The 22,962-nt window shown below is 32.6% G+C and overlaps 1 protein-coding gene across 1 annotated transcript in view; it reads left to right on the top strand.

Moving 5' to 3' along the window:
* The window catches only part of LOC123695804 (extracellular serine/threonine protein CG31145), a 68,338-nt gene extending 47,906 nt beyond the window's left edge, over window positions 1-20,432 (top strand). The window contains exons 5-12 of the mRNA XM_045641740.1: window positions 1,130-1,254; window positions 8,954-9,032; window positions 12,779-12,871; window positions 14,328-14,571; window positions 15,633-15,713; window positions 16,076-16,188; window positions 17,144-17,284; window positions 18,461-20,432. Coding sequence (XP_045497696.1) covers window positions 1,130-1,254; window positions 8,954-9,032; window positions 12,779-12,871; window positions 14,328-14,571; window positions 15,633-15,713; window positions 16,076-16,188; window positions 17,144-17,284; window positions 18,461-18,650 — 1,066 coding nt within the window. The 3' untranslated portion in view covers window positions 18,651-20,432. The remainder of the gene's footprint in view (window positions 1-1,129; window positions 1,255-8,953; window positions 9,033-12,778; window positions 12,872-14,327; window positions 14,572-15,632; window positions 15,714-16,075; window positions 16,189-17,143; window positions 17,285-18,460) is intronic.
* The last annotated feature ends 2,530 nt before the right edge of the window (window positions 20,433-22,962 follow it).

Here is a 22,962-nt window from a genome sequence, read left to right on the forward strand (position 1 = left end):
CAAATGATAAGTCGTAAGAATGTGAAATGAGATGGGATTTTCAAAGATATTTTGCTTAATGCAAAGAAGATTTTGCGTGAAATTATTTGTTTTCATGCTGTACACATGCGATAATGCGACAAGGCCGCAAATTTGTACAGTTGAGATTATTTGTACAATATCGATACGAATAAAATATTTTACATTTATAGATTTATCTATCGAATAAATATTGTTTATATCAAGGTATCGAAAGATACCTACATCGTAACCTATAATCATATCATTCTCAACGCAAGTCCTCGATAGACTTGACCGATAAGTAATTTATCTTGCTACTGCATATTAGTTGTAATAATAACAACTGATACAATAATATAACAGTATTATGCTACAAGTGTAAGTAGAAAGCTATGCACTATTCATCGGCTATATGCAGATTTGTAAATGTCCTGCAAAACGGTGCCAGTGCTGAATTCCCATTAGATTTGAATACAATTCGCACCAAAAAGAGAGTCAATAAATTTTATAGCAGGTGTCGGCTTGATTTCTAAATGCAGGTTATCGGAGCATGCCACAAATTGAGAGCGGTACACGTAGGACGGTAGGCTCCTTAGTATTCCGTGGTGTCCCGCGCGACGTCGCCTGGAGTGTGGGCCATGTCTAGCAGGCGAATCACGTCCACTTATGTGTTCCACGCAGCCAAAACCAACACGCCGGAAAATCTTCCATGTAAATCTCGATATTAACGATCAGGTTAAGAATGTGTGATAACAATTTCAAACGGTATTTACGGGGCGCTGCAGACTTTAAGCGACGAGAACACGTAGCATTAGTGTTCGAATCAAGTTCGAATGCTATTTGATTTCCCTCTCTCTTTGTGTACTTTACGATCGGGTACTTTTAAAAAGTTATAGACGAAGTTTTATAGTGGATCATAAATAGCGAGTTTTCTAATAAAGTTTCGTAGTTTGAGATGATGTGGTTATATTCTAAGTGGAAATAAAACATCATTTCATGTCGTATTCTAAACATGGTTACAGCTGATGATATAGATACTTGTATGCTTAAACCTACTTCTAGGAATGTTATTTCTTTACCAAAGGGAAATGCTTATAAAATAATTTAATGATTGTTTTTCTTTCTACAGTGTGAACGCATCAAACTTAGAAAAGTTTCAACTGAAAATAGCGCAACACGAGCTGTATGAAGAGGGCGAGCCTTTAGTGGAGGAAGTTCTCAAGGATATGGCAACTTCACCAATTTTACATGCTGGTATGTATATTTACATATAACTCTTCCGTAGGTAGACTTTCCAACTTCCTCATACAAATTTTGTCATTACTTTTATTAAATTGTGGAATTTTATTAGACACACAATAAATACAGATCAACAATTATAATAACAATGGCATAAGTAAATAATAAAAATAAAAAAAACTTAAACAAAATTAGCGGTTGTCATTTGTCAAGGGATAACGTGAATTGATTGATGCTTTATGCGTATGCGAGCTTTATAAAGTTTTCTAGGTATTTGGACGAGGAAAAACACATAAATAAAAACTAAATTCTTGATAGTATTCAATTTATATTTTATTAAATTACATACTTAGTTCTTTAAACCTATAACTCGCTTGTATAAGCTACCTATCGTTTTTTTTTTAGTCCGCGCCGCACTGACATTTGTCAATAAATCATTCAGCGAACAACAAACTTTTCTTTTTTATATTAACGAGATGCAGATATAAAACAAAGCTGTATTATAGGTCTTCTAATATAATAATAATTTGTACCTTTAAATTATATAGCTGTATAACTCTCGGTCTTAAATACTTAATACAAAATTGCAAAACTACACTACCGTAGCAGAAACAAGTTGTTTATAATATTACAATTAATTCAAATTGTATCATAAAACACCGTTCTTGAGACAGAATTCTAAATATCGCCTACCTTGTATCGGACTGGATTTCGACATGCAAATACCTGTGCGATATTAATAAATATTATGCTAATGATATCGAAGTTGATTTATTCATTAGATATTTCGGCTAGTAAAGAAAAATATATTTATTCTTAGCCCTCGCTTTGTTACAATTTCCGACCATATTACGTTGAACTCCCCACAGTATTATAATACTTACGTGACAAATATCCAAGTGACTCCGGAACTAAATATACAATGATTATGAAACATAAATATACCTACATTATAATACTACTTATTAAACTATGAAATCAACATTAACTCTGATAAAACGTTCTTCTATAATTCTGAGATTGTTGGCTTCTAGTAAATAGGTAGAGCTTCTATGAATCTTAAAAAATGAATTTGACTTTGACCTTTTAAAAAGCCTAAGATTTAATAACAAAAGAATGCCACTACTTCCAGGTCATATCATAATAATTACTGTTTTATGTACGTTCCGATCTATTATGCATTTGTAATTATTTTGCATACTTAATCATTAAGTTGTATAATTTATAAAATAAATAAAATCTTGTTATAACCCGTTCTAATTCATATTATAAAGGAGAGATGATATTTTTCACACCGACTAGCTTTGCAGTTTTCCCGGGTCGGGGATACGGCGAGTGCTAGTTTTCTGTATTTTTTGATATTTACGATATTTGACTGATATATATATATTAAATTGTAGTTTATATATTTCCTAACAAAATTCAATATTTGAAATTATTTATTAAGAATTCAGGCAGATTGCTCATATAGGCTCACATCGTAATAAGAATTATTTTGTTTACTTTAAACATTGAACTTACATATTTAGAAGGTTTGAAAATAAAAAGTTTACTATTAAACACTTGACCGTAATTTGAAGCTTACTTATCGAGAAGGTACCTAGCTTTTTCCGCCTATTTTCCCTCTCTTTCTCGTTGTATATATGCTATCTCTCTCGCACACGGCACACCTCTCACCAGGTGGCGCGGCCGGCGCACGATAATGTGCAGGCGCTAGATCTTCTTCATTGGCGTCTAGCTTCCGCCGCGAGAAGGTTGTCTACAAGACTACAACCTTGGTGCTATTAAGTATTAAGTATTGCATATTGCAAGTGCTAAAAGTGTGAAAAAGTGTATCCCGTCGGATCGGTACAGTGAGTTATTTTTACATCTATTGTAATGACATTTTACTTAAAAATGAGCAAAAATCTTTTAAATCGACGGTATATCCGTTGGACTTTATTTAAAATGCTGAGGTCTTTTAGTGAATCCTTCAGCAATAGTTTATTTTTCAATATGCTTTAAATACTTAATAGCATGTTAGATATTTAAAATTAACGATACAACATTTTACGTGAAATAGTAACTTTTCTTTTGAAATATTTTATAAGTAATGCAATATATACTAATGAATATTTGAATTTCTAATACTGTGAGTAAAGCAGATTTTAACGGATTTACCGTTCGGCTTTACTCGTATCGTTATTAATATTACTTTTGTGATTATTTGATATTGACTAAATATATCAAATACCCTCTCTTTTATATAGATATTTTTATTTTATTTCATTTTTAATGTGTTTTTATTACAAGGTTACAAGTGAATATTAATAGTATGTATGGATAAATCCAAGGCTAATCCTATGAGCCAACTCAAAGCTTAACAGGCATGCAATCCATTGCTACGACTTTATTACATTGTCGTTATCACTAGGAACGGTTCGGAGTATAGTTTATAACTAAAAATTATCGAACGAGATGAGTCAGCTCAAAGAACAAATTATATAGGTATTACCTATAACAGGAACAAGTTGATGTTAGCGTAATTGCACGAATCACAACGTGTCCGAACATGTCGAGATATGTTATAAATCGTCCGGGAGTTAGCCGCTCATCTGAATAATGATGGAATACGCACAATGCACATGTTCAGTAGGTACCATGAACGTACCACACATTCAAAAGTATCCGTAGTCTATACGTGTCCTTTTATGAGTATTAATCTGATCCGTATATAAGCGAAAATAGACATAGGTATTACACACAGCAATTTTGGTTTGAAAATTACTTTTATTTATATTACGTTTCCTATGTTTCTAATGATGATGCAACTTTTTGGTTAAAACGAGTAAGTGCCAAAATTTTACATTTAAATTTTCTAGTTTGGAAAGAGACGTTATCGTATAGTTATCGAGATACCTTAATTAGAAATTAAATTTAGAGACATTTCAAAGGATTTACTATTCACATATTCTAACGTTTTAGAATAATATTATAAACTTGTACACCTTGACAAAAAGTAAAAAATTGCGGGTGAGCGGAGATTATTTTGTGCAATAAAACCGTCCTACGATGGTATAGCCACGTATGGCTGCGTTCGTAAGGAATGTTAACAGATATAAAGCAACTGAATGTGACATCGATTGTATGAACTAAATTAAATATGAATCGAAGTTCATTTTAAAATTTTGTGTAAATGATTTGAATTTTGACTTTATTAAATAGTTAAAGCCTTCTTTTTATATACATATACATAACAATTAATTACCATTGTCAAATCAATTCTTATTTCATCCTGGACAGCTGTTGCTAGCATTGGAAAATAAGTTAAAGTACCTTGTTACTATATTATTATTTTAAATGATTATTAACTTCTAATTTTATATTAGCACCTTAAATCTTGCTCGAAGCAGATTACATAAATGTGGCCGCTAGGTTTAACCGCTACTCTTCGCAGGTTAGGTTCGTTATCCAGGTTAAACCCACCCTCGCAGGGTGACTATTAAGTATTTTTGGGAAGGCCCTACTTATTTCAAATTACAAACATCCCTCGCGCAGCTGTCGCTCGCAGGGAAATAGGTGCAAATATATCAGCCCTCGCGGGGCTTTGATTACAACCGCCCTCAAGGAGAAATGGTGGAAATATATATCAGCCCTCGCGGGGCTTTGATTACGACCGTCCCTCACGGGGAAATGGTGCAAATATATATCGGCCCTCGCGGGGCTTTGATTGCGGTTGGTGCAAATATACAAAGGATTGATCATTAAAATGATCATAGATATTTGCTTTCGTCAACGAGGACCCACGAAAATGTTAGAGATGACAGTAACGGATCTTCACTCTTCTAAGGTAGGTAGAAAAAGGTTTTGAAATCTAATTCACAGTGGGCCATCTATACAATATAAGTATAGTAATATAACCTAATAAATACAATAAAATAGGTAAGAGACGTTAAATAATGGACGCATGAAATGAATACTTTGTATCCTAAAAGGTTAGCTTACGCTTATTTAATCAGGAAACCACCATTGGTTTATCAATTATGGAAATTGCGACTTGAACAAATTGTATTTACCAATGCAGAGCCTCACAATGCAGAGAATCACAACAAAGGGAGGCGAGTCGGATCAAATATCATCTCGCAGATGATTTGTGGCGGTGGTTTCCAGGATTGTCACCAAGCCTTGTGTCAATGGTATATTTGTTATCGTAATTCCATGGCACTAGCCGACCAATTTTCACATAAAATCACCTGAAGAGATTTTTTAATCGCAAAGCGATTGAATGTAACAAATTACGATTGGTTATGTATAGTTGACCTCTCATAGGCCTACTTTAGTTGCCCGATCTTGTAGGCAATTTATTCGACTCGTTTATCAACCCGTTTGGCCTCATTATGGCACCCATGAGTTTTTCTTCAGGGCTCAAACAATAAATCGCTGAGGGATTAGGATAATCATTTGCTTAGACAAGTTTCTTGTCATCCCACCAGGATTATTATATTATATAATAAACTTATATGCAACTATTAACGTAAAACGTTTAAGGACTCAACGAGTGCTGTGAATTCTGACTATTGAGTTACTTAGGATAGAGGATAATTAATAACGGAAGGTCAATCCTTCCAAACAAAAGCCTCGTATTATTAGATATTACTTGGAACCCCTACCCTTCACGAGAAAGCTCTGCCAGATGACTTCACATTTCTTTGATTTGAAGGGGGGGGGGGGGGGCAATAAATGCAATGCAATACAGACTATACGGCTTTTGAAACATTATAAATATACCAGATAAGCGAACTAAACCTTTCTGGTTTAGTTCTTGCTATATCGATATCCGTGCCTGCTTCTCGTGGTTGCGGTTGAATTAAGTTTATCAATGGTCATAAATGCAATTCTATACAGATGATATACTGCATTTTAAACATGACAAAGTCTAGTAAGCCAACTAAACTTTGCTAGTTTAGTTCTTACTATATCACTGTCCGTGGCTGCCTCTCGTGGTGGTTACAGATGACTAAAGTAACGTCCTGTCTTCGCATCCACAACCAACTGTCCTTTTATAATCTTAAAACAGATTCATTCGACATAGATCCCCACGAGTTCAGTTCTTCATTTTTGCACTCGAAAAACTGTGGACAACCCACGAGCAGTGCCTCCATTGGTAGCAGTTACAATCAAGGGGTAACTAAGGTAAGCTAGCCATATTAGGGATGTTGGAACAACCGACCATTCAGGGCAACTTTCTTTGTCCAGTTTAACGTTTAGGCAGTCGTAGCATTCCTACGGAACAAAAATGGGATCAGATCTGCACCCTTAATGCAGTTAATCGAAAGGAGATACCTTCAGACGACGATAGTATTCAGAACGCACCATATTCCTGAACATAATAATGCATATTAATCTGTTGCCATTGTCCTGCAGCAGAATTCCTTAGCGATAATTTGTTCTCGTTAGAGCGAGCGAGGGTTGTAACGATAATATGAGAAATCCTAGTCAGTTCGAGGCCTGAACGACGTGTAAGAGTACTGCTATTTCAGTAGTAGTAGCACCGAGAAGGGCGAAGGTATTCTGGAAAGCAGAACTGAAGGCCCGGTCAGCAGCACCATTCACCTAATAGACAGTGTTTAGTGCTGCACCACTAGAATCTGACTCTGAAGGTATACAGAAATGTATACATTTTCCAAATATCAAATGTTATAGTCGGAAGAAAAATCCTATTTGCCTCCGTCTACCCAAAAGACATACGGAGTAGCTAGTAGAAGTTGGTTGAATTAGAATAAGTATAATTAAAAACCTTTGTTACTTACTGGATAAATTTGGCTCATTTCCTATCTGACGTTCATATAGCTGTTGATGGCCTAGATGTTATGCACAAACACTTTCATTATAAATAAGTCACGTTATGTAGTCCCGAGACTTTTGGTATATAAGTTCTGATGTAAACCATAATTATACCTTAAAATTAATTTGATTAAAACTTAACGTACTTAGCTGTAGTAATTGCAGGTTTGGGACACAGATAAGCTCTTATCATTTTAGTCTCTAACTTCTTGAGTTCATTATATGTTTCCAGTACAGAGTTTAAAACCTATCAGTTTTAAATAAATAATTCATGCATTGCACTGAAAGTACCAGCCATGTTTATATTATGATCGGTGGCGTTGGCTCTAAACATTAATAGACACCGCACGCTTTGGTTGGATGTTACATATTATCTGTATTATAATTTAAACCGCTTACCTGGTTTATTTTATTACCTTATCCAAGGGATGACCTTTTAATTTATTTGACCCTAAAAGTAAAGACCAAGGTCTCTACTTGTCCGCTAGTAGCAGGTTGGGTTAGAACTGTGTGAGTTGAGACAGCTGGTAAATCTATGTTATGAGGATTCAATGGTGCTTCTACAGAAGTCTAATTGAATAAATAAAGGTTTGAGTTTGAGGTATTCTTGCCTCGTCGGTGATGAGCTGTTGCTTAATTTTGTAAGTAACATCTAAATGCGTAATTAAAAGTCGTTACTTGCTCTTTCGCAGATTTACGCTAAAGATAGTGGAAATTGTAGTAACTTTAACTTTTCAAGCCCAAAAGGTTAACTAAGGTACGCTTGAACCAATCTCATAAGTTCTAATACTTTTAATCATTATGATTTACTTTTTGGTTCTTATTTGATTAACTTTTTATTGTTAATATAAATAATATAAAAATTTAAAAATTTGTGTGATTTATTGGTATACTATCTGCACACCTTACTCTTTCAAATAAAGAAATAAGTAATTACTTATGTACCTATTCAAATTCACATTGGCGTCCATATATTGTACACCAGGTGGGTAACAAACAGGTCTCAATAAGTAAGCTTCAAATTACGGTCAAGTGTTTAATAGCTGTGTTTTACCTGAAATAAAACACATATTAAATACTTACCTATATTTGAAGCTTACACTTAACGTCCACCTGTTGAGTATTTCGACTCAATGAAGAAGATCTAGCGCCTGCACATTATCGTGCGCCGGCCGCGCCACCTGGTGAGAGGTGTGCCGTGTGCGAGAGAGATAGCATATATACAACGAGAAAGAGAGGGAAAATAGGCGGAAAAAGCTAGGTACCTTCTCGATAAGTAAGCTTCAAATATAGGTAAGTATTTAATATGTGTTTTATTTCAGGTAAAACACAGCTATTTACAAACAAATAAAACGGATTATTTATATTTATTAAATAACTTAATTAGTTTTCTGTATGTACGAAACTTTACATTGCATGTAAGCTGTTGACGCCAGACCAAAAAAACAATGCGTTAACCACAAACCTATATACATTACCTATTGAGTATTTCGGATTAGAGTATTTTAATCTATGCGTATAAATACATTATTGAAATGATTCCCCGTTCAGCCTTGGTCCACCTGCGTTTACAAAGCTTAAGGCAGGTTATGTATATTAAATGAAGACGGTCCCGCAATCAGTTGGGGTTAGCGGTCGGACGGACAATAGTGGCACAACAATCTCGCCCTTTTACTTCCAATTGGACTTAAATATTTAAATCACTTAAATGGATTTCATTGTTGAACCGACTTATCATGTACACTACCCTTTATTTTTAGCTGCGTTCTAATTGTTGTTTAATTTATTCAATTGCTAGGTCGAATTTCATTAGACAACTTTCAAGCTTAGCCTAATTTGTAGATAAATATCAGTGCTAGGCTATGGTTATATTATTTTATTTTTGTTACAGAGCAAAAGGAGGGAGGAACTCAATTGAAGCTCATAATGGACTACCCTAACGGCGTACAAGCTTTATTCAAGCCAATGAGGTAAGTTTGTTATAGTATTAAATTATCTGTGGTTTAAGCTTCGGAAGTATATAGCTCTATATTTATAAAACAGTTTTTTGTTGTTTGGTATAAGAGTATACTGGCACCAACAAATGATGAAACCAATAAACAGGACTTGAAACTTCGTCGGACGTTTTTCTATGCATAAGTGTTAGTTCAGAGGATTCTTAGCGAGTGTTCGGAAAGGACTAGCGGAAAGTTGTCACGTGGAGTGCTGCGTTGGTTCCATTCACTAAAGTTCGGGAATGTTCTCGCATGATCGGCTTAGAGGCTTGCCTTTCTTCCCAACTACAAGTGTTATTGAAGTAAATGCGAGTTTTTCCCAAGTTCCTTTTGTGCCATTGTTACCGTGTAAGGCGAGGGTACCCTATTGTGCGGAGAATAAGTAACACGATTATTTCTGCATTCCGTTAGTTTAAGTATTTAATGTGTTCAACAATAGTTTTCAATATATCAATAACATAATACTACGTTATATTATCAAATGGGGAGGTGGAGGTGCACTGTTCAATGCTACGTGTTAGCAACACTAGATAATATTTTTAAGTCATATACAAAGAGGACTTTAAACCTCAGTTTTATCTGAAAATTTGCTTAAAAACTTGCAACTTGCAAATACAATGCAGGCTTCTATCTAGAATCGAATCTAAATTATATGTACACAGTAAATACTAAGAAACACTGAAAATTCTGAAACAGCTGAATAATATGGGATTAAATGTAAAGTATCTCTTCAGCAAAGTTATAAAAATATTTCAACGTCTTTTTAGGAACAAAATGTAGATTAATGAAATATGACAGACAAAAAAGATATCAGAATAAAAAATACAAAAATTTTATTCGATAACATATAACACCGCTCCCAAATGTAGAGAATATCGTATTTCGATACCGTGGAATGTATTTGTTTTCTAAACAAAACAAAGTGTAGTATAAGCGATATTTAAAACCTATGATGGACTTTAATACTAAATGCTGAATATAGAAAACATTAAAAAATTGTTGATTTTACAAAAACTTCAAGGCTTAATAACTTCAGCATTTTATTTTAATCTGTCTTCCTTATACCTTCAAGAATACTGCAAAGGTTTATACCAATTGGCGCATATTTTACAATACACGCAAATTGAATTAAAATTATGTAATATATGGGCTGTAAAATCGAGAAGATTTTAAGCGAAGATCAAATATATGCGATACGCAGGTTGTTAGGGTGCAAACGAGTTAGTGATTTATATCAAAAATAATGTTCTCGTGGGCTTATCCCGTCGACATATCAAGTGGGCCGGTGTCCGACGATATTCGCACGGGGACGATAAATTTCGGGACAGTCGATAGGAACCCTTTCTTGTACGGCCGATTGGTTTATCGTTCTTATCGGATGTATCCGATAATGTAGGGCTGTCGAACAAATATGCTTAAGTTTAAAGGTTAAGTTCGTGTATGTGTTATCGATGGATGGAGATTATTAGCTACATATTTGATAAACTACTGGGTATATATTTTTCTCATTTTGTTTATTTCAATATAGGCCCAATATTCATTTGTATGAATAAAATGATTCTTAAAGTATTTTGAGCCTCATATTTTATGTTTACAAAAAGCTCACGTAGAACCTACTTTTTTTAAATCGAATAATTTAAATCGTTATGCCTTTAATGTTAGCATGTGTCTAGCTATCTTGCCTCAATGAATTTTGTATAACTTGTTTTCATTCATACATTACTACTGCCTTTTAATATTTGTCAAAAACAATTAGTTCAGGATACATCGCCCATTTTTGCAAGTGACTACTATCAAGCTGATTTTCCGTTTGTAGCTTTCACCGAATAATTTCGTGTACGAAACTCTCGATTGTGGTAGCTAACAGAGATAACAAGGATAAAATTTTTTGATTTGATGGTTCTCAAATATTTATTACGCAATTTGTAGGACAATATGTCTGTTGAATTATATAAACATTAACTAAGTGAAAACAAAAAAATCAGCTTGTTAGTAATCATTTATGATGACCTCGTTATCGATACACTTTGGAAAGGGGGACTCTTTGAACCAACCATAGATTTTGTAGGACAAATATTTTTTCGAATAATTTAGGTAATTATCTTGAGATTGAACAAAAAAAAAATTCAGTTAGTAATAAATATTTGAGAACCATCAAATCAAAAAATTTTATCCTTGTTATCTCTGCTAGCTACCACAATCGAGACTTTCGTACACGAAATTATTGGGCCTCTCATCAAAATAAAGCTACAAACGGAAAATTAGCTTGATAGTAGTCACTTGCAAAAATGGGCGATGTATCCTGAACTAAATTGATATAAATGTATTCATGACTATTTCTCTTTGTTTTATATTTTCATTGTCACACCCTTGGTCACACCTAGCTACGCTTTAAAGGCCGAGGTTTCAATAGGTATCCTTGTATTATTCTTCTTTATCAATATAGCCAGACATAATATATCTGCATTTCGTATAGATGAATTCATTTATTTAATTTATGTTATAAAAGTAGTTGAAATGTCTCACATTTTCGTCTTACACTACACTTATAATAGAAAGATTTGTCAAAATAATATCAGGATGTAAATATTTAAAACTAATTTAAATACATAATACCGTATTAAATTATAGATTAAGGTGATAAATACAAAACCAAAGTTGAAGGTTGAAAAATGCAATCCCGTTGAAACTTTAAAATAAATAGACAAACATTTAAGAACGTTTCAAATGTGTAAACAAATATATTATATCAATAATCGAATTCGAAGGTTATCTGTTACGCTTTCATGGGTTATGTCCAGTTATGTCTAAACAATAACACAGAATTGGATGAAATTTAGAATGAAAGTAGTTGAGTCATTTTCAGGTATAATCCGCGTTTTTCAAACAGATCTTCAGGGTCTTAAATAGCCCGTAGTAATATAAGTATCAGTTTAAAGGTATTGTTTTTTAAAAGTTCTTGAACCCAAGTTCATTAAACCCTAAAGCTCACTTGTTAAGCACGTTTATTAGATAATACATCGATTGTATCTCAGTACTTAGATGTAAATCGTGTTCTATCTTTAATCAAAAGTGCTTCGACGCGAAGAACTTAATATGATTACCTACTTGAACTTTCACAAGTTTTTGAACTTTTGAGTTTATTTAAAAATATCAACGTTATATCGATACATATAGTATAAAACAAAGACGCTTTCTTTGTCTCTATGTCCCTATATATGCTATAAATCATTAAAACTACACAGTTTTTTTAAATAGATAGTGATTGAAGAGAGTATAACAAGGTTTAGTTTTCATCATTTATATGAATTGTAGTAGGGTCTGAGGATAATAATATCATGTATCAATTATAGACAATAACCTGGGAAAACAACGCCTTAGACCTTACAATGATATTGGTTATCATTTCACATAGAGGCAGTATTAAATATTTATGCAAAGGTATAACCTAGTCGTATTCATGAATGCAACAGTATAATTTTTTCATAGCTCTACATAACGCAAACTATTTTATATATCGATTACTGCCTCCCGTACGGGTATCTTTATAAATACAGATATAAAATTGTTTATTTTCATGAAAGAAACTACTGAATTTAATAATATCTATAAATATAGTAAGTTGTAAGTTTGCACTTTACAAACTTCCGCCTGCAGGTATAGTTTACTCATATTAACTTAGTTTACATATTATTTTATTACAATTTTTTATTCATTTACAGATTCGCAAGAGACGTGCAAACATTACCCAACCACTTCTACTTCTCCGATTATGAGCGACACAACGCTGAAATTGCTGCATTCCATTTAGACAGGTATGTTTTTTTATTCCTTAATTTTTACATTGCTAATCATTCTTTTCCTTTTACATTTTAAAATTAGCACTTGTTTAAATAGAATTAAGCGATTGGAAAATTTTCGTGAAGGTTTCCTAAATGATTAAAGTTTTTGTTTGTCTTTAATCCGACTTTATTTGTTGTAGACGTCTTACAGTGGCTTATTGTTTGTTTTAAAATGATAAAAAACTGAAATAATCAATTTGTGGTTTTACATTAACATGTCATTTATTTAACAGCTAGTTCATTTATTTCGTTTTAAGTTTGCCTCTTCATACTTAACTACTTAATAGTTAATACCAGCTGTTCAAACTCGCGGAAAATTTCTATTGACACAATAATTTAAAAAAAGCTTTTGTATCAAAACATAACGTTACTAACGTCACTCATGGTAAAAATCCACGGAGCCTTTTTATTATTTTATTTCTGCTTATCATGTGTCATAAAAAAAAATCTAAGTAGGAGCTAATTAAAATGTACCTATATGGAGCAAATAAACATTTCGTATAAAACGCTCCAAATAATATCATGAGTCGGTCGCGATAGATTTGTCTGTACAAATTTTATTGTATATTCATAATCATAATACGCACCCTTCTAAATATACTTTTATACACGTTATAATTTTTTTTATTTAGGTATGAATTTATTTATGTGAATGGTTTTTGACTCATGCAAAACTAAAAATGAGTATTGTTTTAGTTCACTAACGATTTCATTTGAAACCCTTTAATTATTCATGTTTGTTTCGACATAACAAACAATTATTGCGTATCTGAATGGCACACTCAAATTAAAAATAACTAGGAATCCTTGAATGGTGCATTTTTTGTATTTGCTATTACTAGGACGTGAATGAACTTTTGTTTCGCAATATTTGAAGGGTCGTACAAAGGATAATAAAAATACCTTGTTGGTATGTTAACTAATAAGGTCTCCAACAGAGGGCTTTTGATTCGTTTTTATTTCACATGCTTGTAAAGAAACGAACCATTTAAATTTTAAACAATAATAAATAAATAAATTGTACCTTAGAAACACGGAACAAATTTGTTTGTACCATACAAATACTATGTAAATAATTATATATTTTAACATGCTTATAATTCACGAGTTTTCACGAGTTTGATATATCTTGTGGTTTAAGGGCTGATTTTTCAATCCTTGGTTAAAACTTATTCGTTGAAAAACGTATTACACTACCATTTCAAAAATGTATTCTAATTACCTGTTTTTGACGGTTTACAGGTGATATTTTAATATTATCGTCATATCGTGTAATACTTTATTGGACGGATAAGTTTTAACCAAGGATTGAAAAATTGGCCCTTAGTTTAGTATATTTTGTTATTTATATTTAGTAAAATGTACCTATTATTTATTTATTACTATAATTTAAATGACAACGTATATATGATTTATTTCCATGTACCAGGGTACTAGGTTTCCGTAGAGCTATGCCGGTAGTGGGGCGCACGGTGAACATGACCACCGAGATCTATGACGTCATCGAGGGGGACATACTGAAGACGTTCTTCGTGTCGCCAGCGAACAACTTCTGCTTTCACGGCAGATGTTCGTATTATTGTGATACTGGACATGCTGTGTGTGGCAACCCAGATATGTTGGAGGGAAGTTTTGCCGCGTTTTTACCGTCATCGGATTTGGCTAAACGAACGGTAAGTTGGTTAATTGACAAACAAGATGATGAGAATAAGAATGGTAGTATGCGGAAAACAAAAATCTCCATGATTTTTGTACGGCGTTGCGAAATAATTGATTAAAAGTAGTATAGAAATAGTATGACACAGATGCCGTACAAAAATGATGGTCCACAAAGTCGGAATTTATTTTTATTTTTCGACAGTTGCCGGGGTAAATTTGGTCATTTGATTTTGTACGGCATCTATGTCATACTATTTCTATACTACTTTTATTCAATTATTCCGCAACGCCGTACAAAAATCATGGAGACAAGGGGAGAAAATATCTACCTGAACTTTCGAATTCTCATCTGCACTCAGGTGGACAGCTTGCAATGTGACGTCATAGTGCTGAATCTTATTATTTTATGCTCTTATATCGTTCTAGAATCTAGATAGTTCACCTGGTGGGTCAGATGACCCATAATTTTTTCAACACCGGCCTGTAGTCTATTTTTCTTATGATATTTGACTGACCAAAATTAGAAGTAGTGTTTTTATAGGATTTTTCTTCATCTCTCTTCTCATATCAACTTTTATTCAATTGAAAAATAATAATCAGTGCAATAAAAAATTTGTCTGCGAATATGAGAAACATTGATTCAAATCTCGAATTATGAACTTGTATTTATAAATATGTTTTCAATTACATATATTTAAGGACATAAGTATTAAAATAAACTTAATTATCCTTGTAATTGTTTGTTTATTTCGATATTTTACAGGAAATTAAATTGCGTATTTATTATTTACACATTATTTACATATTTAGTTGTTGATTAAAACTATTTAAATAATATAATTTACCTATGAGTCTTTAATTTAATTTCTGACTAATTTTAAATAAATAATTAATAATAACGTGAAAATGTATCTTAGTTTTCCTAATCAGTCTTTCGTCTAGTCTAATTTGCATTAGACTTTTAAATCGTTACATTATTTTTATTGCTATAAAATATCATAATTATAGCTTCATATAAATATTATTCAGTTGCAACTTTAAATCTTTTATAAGAATAAAACATTGTTGTTTCCAGGTATGGCGGCACCCGTGGAGACGGTCGTACCACAAGCGGCGGAAAGCCACGTGGGAAGTGCAGTCTGATTACTGCGAAAAGGTTATTATTTATTGTGTAGTACAAAAGTTTATTTTTGATAGTAATAGTTTATTTTGAGTATGCTTAATAATTGTTTTGTTTTCTGCATCTTGTAGAGTTATTGACTAAGACTGGATCTTGTAGAGTTATTTTCTAGACATAACTTTTGAATGTTTAGTTTTAAGAATAGAAATAATTTTTAAATAGTTTCTGTTACTTTTCCGGGAATTATGTTAAAAGTTGATGTCATTTTGCAAAAAGGCAATACTATAACTACTTGATCACTTTCTCTATGTATAATGGTGTTACATAAAACGATATCATAATAGGTACTAGGTATATAAAAATATTATATAAATAAATTTAAGATTTATAATTTGCAGGTGCGTAATACTCCCCCATACGACTCTGGGAGAAGGATGTTGGATATCATGGATATGTCTATTTTTGACTTTCTCTCCGGCAACATGGACAGGCATCACTACGAAACTTTCAAGTTAGTATCATGATTGTTTACTTCTTATTTTTTATATTTTTTAAACGGAAATCTGATTTAAACTCTTCGTTTGATTTACTTTTTGATTTTTAAGGAAGGATATTCTTCGGTGCTCTTTTAGCACAACCAACTTTTTTATTCGATTTACCTGTCATCGAATCTTGAATCTTTTCATCATCAGCCCATATACGTTCCCACTGTTAGGACACGGGCGCCATATGAGGGTATAGGCCATAATCGTTGGCCAAGTATCTATGAATCTTGCCAAAGTAGTTTCACTGATACACACTGAGTAATCAGCACACACGCTCTTTTTTAATTTTTCAAATAATGTTACGTTGCGATTGTTCTAGAATATTCCAGAATCAAATATTCCCATTGTACCGGACTGTATACTTCATATAAAACTGTTTGTTCTCATTGAGATAATATTACTACGTATGGAGGAGACACCACGAACAAAATCTGTGTGCCATTTTTTTGCTCTAAGTTTTAAAAATTATTATCTAGTTAGGTACATACCGATGAAAGTTATTCCTTTGCACTTTTCCACTTTTTTATTATTTGTATTATTTGTGCAATATCGTAACACACACGAAGGCATATTTGATGTGTTTCACTTTAAAACAAATAAAAAATGAGCGTGCAGGTACGCCATATGGCGTATGTTGAGCGGAACATAAGTGATGTAGGCGGTGTCGTCTCCATATGTATATCTCAATGGCTAATACATATTATATTCATACAAAATTGTTCTAGAATGTTCCAGAAACCTGCTAATCATACAAAATTGTTCTAGAATGTTCCAGAACCCTGCTAATCATACAAATTGTTGTAGAATGTTCCAGAACCCTGCTAATCATACAAATTGTTGTAGAATGTTCCAGAACCCTGCTAATCATCCAAATTGTTGTAGAATGTTCCAGAACCCTGCTAATCATCCAAATTGTTGTAGAATGTTCGGCAACGAGTCGTTCACGCTGCACCTGGACCAGGGGCGCGCGTTCGGCAAGGCGTTCCACGACGAGCTCAGCATCCTCGCGCCGCTGCTGCAGTGCTGCCTCGTCAGACATACCACGCTTGCTGTGCTTTTGAAGTTAGTACTTTTGTTTGATTATATTTGTAACTAGCTTCCGCCCGCGACTCCGTCCGCGCGGATGTCGGTCTTTGCGTGGATGGTTTATTTCTCCATTTTGAGTAACTCGGACAATGACATCTTATAAATATCTATTGGACCCAAATACGGCTAGGTCTATAATAATACGCAACGTGTGTTCGCGGTACCTACTACAGAACAACGTCTATGGATAACTGAAAAATTGAGATTAATTTTTTTTCTACGTATTTTTCCAGGATAAAAAGTATCCTATTTTACGCCCAGGATAATAAGGTATAATTATACCAAGTTTCATCGAAATCGAACCGGTAGTTTTCACGTGATGTCTTCACATACAGACAGACAGACAGACAAAAATTTTTTTAATCACATATTTGGGTTTGGTATCGATCTAGTTATTTTTTCAATATTTTCAATGTACAGAATTGACCCTTCTACAGATTTATTATATGTATAGATTTAAATTATGTTGTTAGAAAGAGAAGCTTTAAGTATAGGTTCCGAATTATCGAAGTAATGTATAAGTGATTGAAAATTATGTAGTCATAAAAGCTTTTAAATATAGGTTTTGAGTGTGTGCTTTGTTCTTAATAATATTTGTGTAATTATTATGTAGTTATAATACAACTTTAAAAACATGTCCATAATAAACCAATGCTATTTTTAAATCAGCTACAAAATTTTCAAACAATATTTTGGCTTACGAACATAAATGTTTAAATTAAAAATTACTCAAATGGTATCATGTGTGATGTGATGAAGTAGGAAACCTTTCTGGAAACTGTATGAATTACTACTTACCTTAATACCTACATAAGGTATATAAAACATGTTTAACGATGTAATAATCTATAATAAAAAGATATAATTTAATTTTTATAGACTGAAAGGAAGGTTTAACAAATCTTAATTCTACTCTCAAAAATATGGCTTCTCATATTATATCACATCAACAATATCAAAAAAGACGTGTGTCACTCGGGGACTGCCGCGGTAAAGCTATTGCATGCTATGCCTTCAAGCCACACCTCCGCCCGTCGGAGTGGGAAGCGTGAGGTTTTCGTTACGGAATTTCTCGATTCGGTCCCTGCGGTCAAGGCCCGCGATAGAAGCTATGCAATAGCTTAATAAATCTCTAAATATAATCTTTTCCAGGTTCCACAACGGAGTACCTTTATCCACAGTACTTCGGGACTCCATGAAGGCCGACCCGGTAGCTCCCATACTGTGGGAACCGCACCTTGCTGCGTTAGACAGACGAGTCGTCACCATACTTGATGCTATCAGAAAATGCATCGAAAAAGCTGAAAACCCACTCAACAATGAAATAAATGATTTTGTATGACCTATATAAGTATATAGGCTTATGATTAAGTGATAGTGAAGTGACTATTCTGGGGAACTAAGTGCATTTTTAGCTTGTTTTACATATTTCAGACGAACTGCTAATTTGTAATTTGTATATTATAAGATTGAGACTGCTTAAACAACCGAAGACTGTTGCTGAACGGCATTATTGGCACCTCTAGAAGCTTCCTAACGTTAGATAAGTTTTATCTACGAATACAAATAATTACGAAGCTGACGGTCTGATATGTTTAAAGATACTGGAAGTTCCTGTTAAAATAATTTTTATTATATGCCCATAAATTAGGGTCAATGTGGGTAATTTTGAACAGGAAGATTGGAAACAACTCTACTTACACTTATTATACCTATTCTAAATACATAACTCTTCTTTTACAACTGTAAATAATATTTCTTTTTATATATTACGGTTTTTCAAATGTTTGGAAATTCATCTGACTGATTATAGAAAAATATTATTGTTAGTTGTTTATAATCACCCCAGGTCACAATTATCCACATTGACTATAATATAGTGGTGGAGGATATAACCTGGCTCAGTAAACAATAGAATCCGAAATGCTCATCAATTTGTTTCCATTCATTATTGACACAGGTTATATGTCGTATTGCGCTAGTCCACTGTATTCGTGATTTAGCGAACGTATTTTTAAGGTTAAACGCAAGTCTTTGGTTGGATAAACTAAAGATGTTGGTGCCAAAGATTGTCCAAATGTTTTCAGACGATATTCAGCGATTCGACTCCATTCCACTGAAGTGGGAACATGAGCCATGGAAATGCCAAATGAACTTCATAAACACTATTTTATTAGCGAGTTTGTGAGAATCGATTCGTATAGTCTTACCACAAAACAATTGAAACACAGTCTAATTTTAAACCAGGGATCTGTCACTTTAATTGTTGTCTATGAGAAATACGACAAAACCAGATTAAAGAGAACCCGCGTTTAAAGTTAAACCCTGTCGAAAGTTTTTTTGTGGTAAGACAGGTATTGTTTTAATGACTAATGTTGTATGTATATTGTGAAAAGTCTGACGACTCGTACGGCTCGTACTCGTACCTACTGTAAGTGCAAATTGTACATAATATTAGTAAATGCAATTAGACGTAAGTTTACATTTTATAGGATCATTCGCTTTCATTTTCGTTGTGAATTCTGTTACCATAGCTGAAAGCTCAAGAAGACACATATCATTGTTATACAGGTCTGTATGTGATATATTTTATATCTATTTATAAGAAATTTTATAGCATCTATTTGTGTTATTGTTTTTGATTGTCCTTCGAGATGTATTCAATGCAATTTTTTAATTATATATTTGAATTATATTTTTCGTTGTTCGATGTTTTTCAGATTTTTATTACTTTTAAGATTCTGGCAATTGTCTCGCGATTTGATCTCATGATAAAATTCAGTTCATTACGTTGGTAAGATCTTCAGTAAGTTAACGAATGATTTCCCGTAATCGTAAGATGAATTGTGTTGTCTATTTTATCTGTATAATTATTTATACTAGATTTAAATAAAACTAGAGTCCTACTTAATCAAAATTCATATATAATCACGAATATGTAACCCATTGTATTGTCTAAATTGTATTATAAATAATTCGAGGCTTTTTAATATTAAATTTGACTTGCCAAAGATGTACCTATGGATGATTTGATTGTGTTTAGTTATAAAATGTTGTACAGCATAATGTGACGCGGCTAGATTGGCTGTTTCCGTTGGTTGTTAATAAACTTTAAAAACAATAATCCTTTGTATAATTTCAACACTTAATAATTTATAATAAAAGAAGTATAATAATAAAAGAAGTATAATAATAATTTATAATAATAGAAGATGTGTAGAATTTTATTGTCTTTTTCAATAAAAAATTGGCTCTACATTTTATTTAAAAACAACTGTTAAATTTCCGTCTCTCATCTCTTGAATATTGTAGTTTTAAAGATATAACAAATTAGTTCAAAATGAATAAAAAATAGTTCAAAGTTCTAATCAATACGAAAGCAAAAGAATTGTAACACATTCTTTTCTCACAACTAAAATTCCAGACATGCGTAAAATAAAAGTCCGAAAGGCGAAAATCAGATAGCTACAATAATATTATAGTCAAATCAAATATTACAAAAGGATTGTGGGTCACTGTTCTAACATAAAGGTCACATAAAGCCGGGAATGTCTGCCCGCCGTAAAAACAAATATAAATACGGAAATATGTCGTAACATTTTATAGTTTTACGGTAGTTATCTTGTTTATTAGTATAAACTTGTACTATTTTCGTTTAAAGTGCTATTTTAATAATAAAAACTGTTATTTTATTCTACGAATAATAATGGATTGAATTCTACGGAAACAATTTAATCCAAATAACCATTTCAACTTATCCCGTTCTGATAAAAATAAAATCATTATATCATATTATGTAATTGAATCAATGATTCACTAACTACCAAAAACTGATACATAAACTATGAAACATATTATGATACACTAAAGTGCTCTTCTTTTTTTAGATTTAACACATCGTTTCCATTACAATTATTTTTAAATCAAAATAAATTTCAGTAGCATAAAATATATGAATAGAAAATGTAATATAAGTAATAATTTTATCATATTCATATGCAGTATATAAAGTAAATTTACAGTGAAACAAGCAAGCAGCAAGATTTCAATTTGCCTTACAAAATATTATAATGTAACACGTGCGTGCAATCTAGAATATTGTAGATTCTAAGGATCATCTCAATTTCACACGAACGAGAACAAACTACCGACTGAATAACAACTCAAACTCCATACAAATTGACTTATGTTATCTTGGAAAAGGCAACTATATTTTCCTGGTAAAAATATTATCATAACAGATTGTTTAGAAATTGATGTGGATCAAGAAAAATTTTAAAGTGGGAATCAAAATAAATATTAAAATTCTAAAAACAAACTAAAAACAAAGAATCTAAACAAACAAGCATTAAAATTATAAATGTTCTCTATTGTTCGAAAACAATTTAGATTTGGCCACTTAACATTATATTATAAAATTAATTAACTAAGGCACTTCCAGTGGTTGTATAGTGCGCTTTTATTAGGCTATTTATTTGAACAACTTATAAACAATTGTTGTTTTGCTGTTGGAGTGTTTTAATAAACCCTTTCTTCACTTTATAAATCTGATTTTCTTATTAAGAACAAACATAACCATTCCATGAAATTCTCGCAATGGAAGAGCTTTATTAAAATTAATATTTTCATAATTGAAGGGTACGAACTGGTAAAGGGTATTGTGGAATTATTAAATTCGACATTTGTTTTGAGTATTTTGTGAAATCCTTACAATTTATATTACACAAGTTGTTTTAAGTAGAAACTCCGTTCCATAAAGAAGTCATAAATATCAATATATTTCCCATAATTGTTTAATTATCTAAATCTACTCTATCTATGTACCTTGGTACTTAAAAAATAAGTAATCACTGATGAAAGTACCCACCTGACTAGATAGGTTATCTAAGGTTGTAGTATCCAAATTCATCCATCTAATTCATCTAAAGGAAGTAATTGACTACACAGTTTACGGCAGCTCTCTGCTACACGCTCATAGTTTAGTTGCTCCAACTGTCAAACTGTACCTGCAACTGCCGATAGCGGAAAGAGTTACATCCAACAATAATGTTCTACGATATAGATATCTCTGATTCGCTTTAAATTATTAGTTTTAAATTATTTAATTAAATTAAATTATTTATTTTAAATTATTAACAATATTTAGAGTGTACAATAAAACATTTAATGTCTACGAAAGGTACACAACTAAGTATACAGTCCTTTTTAAAAATATAAATTATTGACTTTTGTACTTTCACACAACGAAATTTTCGTAAAAACATACATTGGGTCAATGAATGAATTTAATGCGTTTCCTATTATTTTGTTCTGAGGAATCAAATATCAATTAGATACAAATCGGTAAAAAAGGTTAAAATTCCCCAATCAAAAGCAGCACGTATTACACACATGATTGTAAACATCAGAAATCAGCAACGACCGATAATGGTTTAATACCTACCATATTTGTTCAGCTGCCAAACAATTAGACGCCCTAAATGCCGAACCCCGCTTAGTGCGTAGCCCACACACGGGCTTGCAGCAGCTGATTTATGTGCGTCAAACTGCTAGGCGGAGCTACTACTCTATTGTTTCTGGACAATTTATCACCATAGCAGAGGTCTGGCACAATTCACTTGGACACGCTTTTGATGGCAGCATGCGCGCCATTG

Source organism: Colias croceus, chromosome 11 (assembly GCF_905220415.1).
Source record: "Colias croceus chromosome 11, ilColCroc2.1".
In the NCBI taxonomy this organism is placed as follows: domain Eukaryota; kingdom Metazoa; phylum Arthropoda; class Insecta; order Lepidoptera; family Pieridae; genus Colias; species Colias croceus.